At 39.7% G+C, this 8,251-nt stretch overlaps 1 protein-coding gene across 5 annotated transcripts in view; it reads left to right on the forward strand.

The window, feature by feature from the left end:
- The first annotated feature begins 3,716 nt into the window (after positions 1-3,716).
- CCNT2 (cyclin T2) overlaps positions 3,717-8,251 on the forward strand; it is a 46,295-nt gene continuing 41,760 nt past the window's right edge. For 2 of the 5 annotated variants that reach the window (XM_007494080.3, XM_007494081.3), the window contains exons 1-3: positions 4,864-5,059; positions 6,023-6,104; positions 8,089-8,115. In XM_007494080.3, coding sequence (XP_007494142.1) covers positions 4,902-5,059; positions 6,023-6,104; positions 8,089-8,115 — 267 coding nt within the window. In that variant the 5' untranslated portion in view covers positions 4,864-4,901. Of the gene's footprint in view, positions 3,835-4,859; positions 5,060-6,022; positions 6,105-8,088; positions 8,116-8,251 lie in introns of those variants that run through there. The other 3 variants (XM_001363590.4, XM_007494082.3, XM_007494085.3) reach the window with 3 other exon arrangements.

Consider the following 8,251-nt stretch of genomic DNA (forward strand, 5'->3'; position numbering starts at 1 on the left):
TATTCTGTATTTTCTTTAATCTTTAACCTTTAATAAATCTCTAAAAATATAATACTCCTTGCAGAGAGAAACTAATTTCTACCTGCCTCAGTCTCCCCTAAATTTTAATCTTTACACAAGAGATGTAAGATCAAGAGGTGCAAGAGGAGAGGCTCGCACATGTTCCCCCAACTTTTATTGGAGATTTTAGGAATGTGAAGTGGGAGGCGATTAATGAATACATGACATGACATAGGTTTTAACATTGGTTGATTTGACAATCACGAAATCAAAGAGGAGATCAATCTCCCCCCCACACCCCCCCAGGAATTCACTTGTCCTTTGGACTGTCGCTTTCCATACAATGATCATTAAGTGATCTGACCATGAGTCTGGTAAGTGAATACATAGGATACAATATCAATACATCAATCATATTTCCAAGATGCTAACATGCTAAAACCTATTATGTATTCATAACATTTATCCCATATATTAAATTGTCTATCATAACCATTTAATGACCATAGGTGCTTTCTTATCCTATATGCCTATTTCCTAAGAAATAGAGGGATATATAAGGTATGGCCTTTATAGTGAGGGATTGATTAGAGTGGAAGATAGACCAAATCAACTATGTCCTCATCCACATGAAATAATAGTGTAAAGGGCAGATAACGGAGACAACTAAGTGTTATAGTCTTAAAGGGAATATGGAGGGGTGTTTATATTTTGTCATTCCTTTGGCAATACTGATAAAATTCCTTATTCAAATATATATATATATATATATATATATATATATATATATATATATATATATATATGTATAAATAACCATTGGATGGCCCTCACTGACTCTTAAAAAAGCAAGCTGTAGGGGCCGTTAGGTGGCCCAGTAAATAGCTAGGCCTGGAGACATGATGCCCTGGGTTCAAATCTGACCCCAGACACTCCTAGCTATATGACTCTGGGCAAGTTATTTAACCCCAATTGCCTACCCCTTATCTCTTTTCTGCCTTGGAAACCTATACTTGGTATCAATTCTTAGAAAGAAGGTAAGGGTTTTAAAAAAAAAAGGCAAGGTATATACTCTTAAGAAAATCAGTCATGGGGAGCCAACCCAATCAGTTGAAACAACCAACTCTTGGGAATGTTTCTAGCAGTGTTGGACAAGAAAGGGGTTTTCTTTCTCTTTTTCCTCCCCAAGTCTCTCTTCCCTCCTCTATCCATGGCAGAGTCCAATTGTTAGTCAAACAAGATAAGTTGAGACCAAACATTTTTAAGTACAACTGCCATGCCCAGGAGAGAGTAGCATGAGAATACCCTGAGAAGCAATATTCCCTCGGCCACACGTGTTCCCTAGGTATGTGCTTCTCTACCAGTATGCTCTACACATGTGTCCACTCTTCCCACTGAAATTGTGTAAGCTTGTGGGAGAGTGTAGTCTAGGTGCAGGTATAGGAAAGGCATATTTTGGCAGTACTGTTTATGTTATACTATTTCAGTAAACGCTTTTGCTTTAGTTTAATTGTGTTAGCTGGCCAACAATTAAATGTGATCATAATACTGGAGGCATCTGAGTCATAGTTTTGGAAGTACAAGCTTATAAAGTAACTTGATCCCAGAAGAGTTATCTTGGTGGAAGGGTCATCAAGTACAAGTTGAGGAGGAAGTCACAAAAGTGAATGCTACATACTTTATTAGATATTTGAGATAAATGTTGTCCTCCATTTTCACTGTACTTCATAAGTGATCACGAGTTTAAAGGATTTAGAATGAAAAGGAACCCTAGAGAATATCTAGTATAACCTATAGGGTTTTGTTCCCTTTTTTATACTCACAGAAATCTCTAAGTTTCCCTACCATTATTAGTATATCCATTCATAACACCATGTCTAATCTTTCTTCCAATAAAATAAATTTCTTCAACTGTTTTTAAACTATATTAATGCTTTCTTTCATACTATATCTTATGACTAACACTCATTTTGATTTGTCATTCATTGTCAGCAATCCATATTCTCTTTCCCACCCAAGAAATTTTAAGTCCACATGCATCTAGCTTATCTTGATTAATGTAAAAGAGAAAATGAAATTAAAAATTTAATAGGCAACATCCCAATCCAATTATTTTCTCAGTTCTGGTCCACTTTTAGCAAAATTACAATCAGCAAACAGAAATAATACAATTTTGAAAAGATTTTGACTAAGGTCCTCCCGAGATGCTTAAGCATGGTATTAAGAACTATTTTCTCGCATATGCCAGCAAACTACAAATCCTAACAGGTTCTATGAAGCAGGAAAGGCTTAAGTATAGTGACAGTTTGCTTACCTATAATCTAAGAACTAGCCAAATTAAATTAGAATAGGATCACCATGAGAAAGATGACTTTTTCAAAATCAGTCACAGCAGTTCACTATTCTACTGAGGTACATACAGTGTTAGCTGAACCAAAAGAAAACTTTGGTATTTTATGAAATGATCTTAATTATTTTAGAGGGGGGGGGCATAATTAATACTTGGGTATTTTTCCACTCTCCATTATCAAAGATAAATAAATGGACTAATGGGACACACAAACAGGATATGCCTTTCTAGAAACCAAATATATCAAAGAACCAAGGGAAAGAACACACACTCACACAGGGTAATACTAAAATGCAATTCTTAAGACCCCTATTAGTAAGAGAGTTCTCTGAGTCTTATACAAATTCTCACAACAAAATCAAAGCTTCCTTGTTGACATTTCTTGCTCTAGTAAGAATGCAAAAGCAAGCACAGATCTCTATCAAAAACACAATAGCCAGGTCATCTCTTTCAAAGGTTCTTAAATGCTAAATTAACTGTCTTCAGGAGGGACCAGTGCCAACTAAAGAGAACACACTGTCATGATTTCCTTATTTGTACTTTTCAGCAGATGAGTTCCTGCCTTCTTATTCCCAGAATTTTTTAGTCACTTCAGTTTTGACTGGGGTGACCTATTATTAATGCACATATGCATAATGGATCAAATGAGCTGTTTGCAATGTGCTTAAGCACAATGCTTGGCACATAGTAGGTGCTTAAAACAAATGTTTATTGCTTCCCTCTCTATTTACTATCTGTCAAATATATCTTTACTTGTGAAGGGATATTTTGAAGACATTGCTTGCTGGCAGTGTAGTATGCTTGTTCAGATTCCAGCCAGACTAATGACCTTTGAATTAAGGTGAATCACCTCAATTTAGAGAAGAGGTTGTGATCTGCATTGATGGAAAGAGTAGTAACTATGTGCATATAATTATATATCCTTTAATTCCCATTCAATTGAATTCAACAAATATTTTACATGACCATAAGAGCTTGTAGAAATCCTAGAGACTACAACTCCCCTGTTTTACATATGACCCAGACAGGTTAAATGACTTGCTAAAGTTCACACAGATAGTGAAAAGAGGAAGCATTTGAATCCAAGTACTCTGACTACAAGGTCTTACTACTCCACCACTGCAAGTGTAAGGCACTGTAATAGCACTGGTGATACAGACAAAAACAAAATATTTGGTTGTTTTGTTTTTCCCTAAAGGAGCTTACATTTTGCTGGAAAAATGTAGCATGTACACAAAAAGTAAATTCAAACTATATACAGCGTAATACAAAGTAACTTCAAGAGGGCAAGCTAGTTAACAGCTTGGGGAGATCAGGAGAGGCCACATGTAGGAAGTGAGCTGTGCTATGGAGGAAGCTGAGAGTGGTGAGGAGGGAGTAAATTCCAGATACGGGATGCCATTTGTGCCAAGGCACCAAAGTGAGAGGTTGTGCACAAGGAACAACTAGCAGGCCTGCCTGTTTGACTGGACAGTCTGTGAAAGGTAGGTGGGAGTCATATAGTAGAAGGCTTTAAAATGCCAGGGTGAAGATTTTACCATCCTAGTGGCAATTGGCAGACATTTTAGATCTTTATGTAAAGGAATGGCAGAGGCATTGTTGTGTTTTAGGAATATGCATTAAGAATATTTCTGTTTTTTGCTAAACCTTACTTTGCATCCTCCAGCACCGGGAAAATGCTTTTAAGACCTCATGTGGATGCAGAATAAAGACTTGATGCCTAAGTCCCTGAGCACCGCAGGCTGGTAGTTATTTAAAATACATATTAAAGAAGGAACGTGATTCCTGCCTCAAAAAGCTTACCAAACGATAAAGGGATGCGATTAAACTATGGCCACCAACATTATTGTGGGTATATGTACACCTATTTTTAATTTAGAGGATGGTTTAAGTTTTCAAACAGAAAAAAAAAAGGCAAAAGCTGAAAAAGGCACTTGCGGACTAGCTAGTCCAACCTTCTCCTTTTTTACCTATGACGAAGGGAGGCCCGGATCCTTCCCCAAATTAACGCTAAGGAGGAGAGCTAGGACGAGATCACCGATTCTGAGGTCAGCCCTTTTTTTCCCCACCAGCCTGGGACTGCTTCCATCTTACTTCCTTCCTCCGCCATCCTTGATAACTATGGCCTCCCCTCCTTCTTGAACTCAGTCTCGTGTCTTACTCCCCTGACGCGTATTACACGGTTCCGCGCACCCCCTACCTCCCAGCGTGCACTGCCTCCGCCCTTCCCCTCAAGTCGACCCTCCTCCTCCGGGCGCGACTGAATGATGCGCGGCGCGGGGCATTATGGTCTCCTGCGCGGCTGAGCCGGCGCAGAAGGATTGGGGGGGCGGGGGGAGTGCAAAGAACAAGGCCGACCAAATAAACACAGCGTGTGAGGGGGTGCGCGCAAGCGCGCTCAAGGTAGTGAGGTGGGCCGGAGTGGGGAGGGGGCGGCGCGCGGCTACGGCGAGCGGAGCGGAGCGGGGCGGGGCCGCGCGGCCTTGGCGGGGAGGAGGGGAGGTGGGAGGGGGGCGGGTTAGGGGGAGCCGGAGGAGGAGGAGGAAGTGTCATGGCGTCGGGCCGTGGGGCTTCTTCTCGCTGGTTCTTCAGCCGGGAGCAGCTGGAGAACACGCCGAGCCGCCGCTGCGGGGTGGAGGCGGATAAAGAGCTCTCGTACCGCCAGCAGGCGGCCAACTTTATCCAAGATATGGGGCAGCGTCTCAATGTGTATCCTTTCTATTTCTTTCCTCCCCCTCCTCATCTTCCACCATTCACCTCCTAATCCCCTTCCCCCAACCTCTATTCCCCCCCCTCCCCCCGACCTCCCTCGTCAAATCCACCGGCCGGAGCCGGCAACCAGGGCCAGGACGCGGCGAACATGGCGCTGCAGCCGTCGGCCACGCCGTGAGGGGCCCAGTCTGGACCGCTCCCGTGGGGGAGGCTGGGGCGGGGGGCAGTCAGAGCCGGTGAGGCCTAGGGTGTGTGTGTGGGGGGGGGGGGGTTGCGAATAGGGACTGGGATTCCGGCCGGGTTTCAACGCTACGTTGTGTAATCCCTTCGGATGCTCCGCGTGGCAGGGGGGTGGGGGTGGGAGCGGGGCAGCTTCTCGGGTGGCTCCTGATCCTGGAGAAGCTGTACCACGGAACGGGAGGGGTTGTGGGGGGGGTGCTGGTGGAGAGGCCGATGGAAGGACCTTTGAAAGACTTCTCTCCCGAGTCCCCCTGAGCATCCAGGTGGCGGGGTTAGAGAAAGAGGGTGGCTCAGAGTCCATGTGCTGTGGAACGCACCGAGCTCAGGCTGTATGTTTTTGGGATAGATTTGAACTGCTTTGGTTTTTGAAGGAAACAACACACGCATGTAGGCAGAAATCCTCGCTGGAGGTTGGGTGAGCTGGCTTAACTTGAACAGCTTCGCATTTTTTTCCTCCCACCTTAACCTTCCCCTCCCCCTCCCCTTCATAATTTTAAGGCGGTTTCCCAGCTCTCCCACCCCTTTCCATTTTGCCGGGGGGAGAGGGGGGTGCGGTGGTCCTACTTTCTAAACCAGAGAGAGACCCTAGAAAAGCACCGAGATATTCCTTCAAACAAACGGTGCCACTACTCGAATATTAACTGGAGTATCTTTTAAGGAAAAAAATTAAATTATATTATTTGTCTTTAAAATGTTCTTTTCCTAAATACTACCTTCCAGCTCTCAACTTACAATAAATACTGCAATTGTTTACATGCACAGGTTTTATATGCACCATTCTTTCACAAAGTTTAACAGAAATGTAAGTACAATTTTTTTAAACAGCATTTGGACATATGTTAAAAGTAGTTAAACATTTTAACTTATTTTGTAAAAAAGTGGTTTTATTAAGTAGAAGGATATTAACAAATCTATATTTGCAAATGAAGTTTATATTTTGCTTCAAATGGTCTGATCATGTTTTCATGTCCATATGTAGAGCCAGCAATCTTCATCATCACACCTACATCTTAGAAAACCATATCATCAGTTACTTAATTGTCAGCAATCCAGTTAAAATGTATACCTTTATAAATTTTTAATAAATTATCAGTTTCATAATCATCAGTAAAGTACAAAGTTTAGGTTAAACAAACCAGAAGTGTTTGTGAGTAGTTCGTTCTTGGGAGACTAATTGAAATGTGAATTGAACTTTGTCACACCACTTCTTATTGACTTTGTAATTGATTTTGGAACTGACCCTTTGTAAAAAGCTAAATGTTGTGGAATATTAATTTGCAAAAGGTCAGACTATGTAGTTCATTTCTTTGTTAAACAAAGGGTACCAAAAGTTCATTAGCTATCTTGGTGACTTGTTACCTTTCCAAATACTGGTCAACCAAATGACAAATCTTGCTTCAAACATACCACCTCACAGGTAAATTATAGAATAGGAATTTAAACATTTTCTAGTTTACTTTTCCATGTAACAGTGTTTAATTTCTAAATTTGCAATTTATAATTTATGAAAAATACCTACATAAGATATATCAGGCATTTTTCAGCAAAAAAAAATTGCTCTGTATGTTGCTTACAATGATGGGGAAAGTTGCTTTAAATTTACACTAGCTATATTCTGTCCTTCCCTCAGTTTTAGTTTTTTTGTTCCACCACAACTTCATAAAGATTGTTGTTGAAATGATAAAGATACATCATAGAAGGCTTGATCATCAGTGGATAATCCAAAATAGTTACAACCAAAATAACCTTTTTTTTAAGTTCCTTTTAGCATAATCTCTTTATAATAAATGAAAAAGTAAAATGTTAAAATTGAATTTTTTGTTAAGCATTCCATTTTATAAGTGAGTATAATTGAGTCTGATGATCTTTAGCAATATAATCTGTTGTTTGTTTTGCAAATTCTGATCTAAATATTTTCTGATGGACTTTGCAGTATCCCCACTTGCACTTTTCGATTACACATCTGTTTCCTTTCTTTGGTATGTGCCCCCTTTTCCTATTCAATCTCATCTGTCTCAGTTCGTCTATTTCTAGTGTAGTGGATTTGACTTACTTGTAGTGGTAAGATGAAAGTTAAAGGTTGGTGACAACTTTTAGTTTAGGAATTATGAAATTTTAACTTGAAAATTGCTTATATAGGTAAGACATAAATAAATAATGTCAAAACTTATACAGAGGTGACCCCCGAATCCTATTTGAAATTACTAATCAAATTGGAGTTTGTAAAGCATATGAAAAATCTATGTAGCTGTAGATCATATATTTTCTTAGGTTTGCTTTTTCTCTTTGTACTGAAACCAGTTACTGGAAACTTCATTGGGGGAGGGGAGGGTGACAATGGCTTCTTCCTATAATTTGTCTCCTTGGCCTGTGTGGTGTGATTTAAATCAAGCAATTTGTCAAATCTGGTGCCAAGATCCAAAGCTCTGTCCATTTCAGAAGTCTTTTGTGCAATAGTTGAAAGTACTAGCTTTCATTAGATTTTTCAGTTTTTATTTAAAATGGTATCAAATTGCCGTTGCAAAGCCTAGTTTCTAGGGTGCCTTGACTTATGAATCAAACTTGACTTTTTGAAAATTCTTGTGTTAATGTAAATTCTAAAGTGTAATTAATTTGAAGTGCTAAAAGTGTAAAAATACAACCTTCATATAATAACCTAATCAATTTCAGAAATTTTTTACATTTGCTGTCATTATAACATCAAAAGTGGTTTTAATATTTGTGTTGGTGCCCTAGCATCAAATGTACAACTTTACTCTTTTATCTTTTTTTTCCTATTCTTTTAGGGTGAAGGGGGTGGTCTCAAATTGAATGTGAGTCGCTTTTAAATTCATACTCCCCCAAATCATCAGGAAAATTTTGCTCAATAATAGGGTTATAATCATACTATAACTAAATTTAGGAAATTACAATTCTTCAGGATATTTAGCTAAATGAAAAACTAGTTCT

Source organism: Monodelphis domestica, chromosome 4 (assembly GCF_027887165.1).
Source record: "Monodelphis domestica isolate mMonDom1 chromosome 4, mMonDom1.pri, whole genome shotgun sequence".
Taxonomy (NCBI): Eukaryota; Metazoa; Chordata; class Mammalia; order Didelphimorphia; family Didelphidae; genus Monodelphis; species Monodelphis domestica.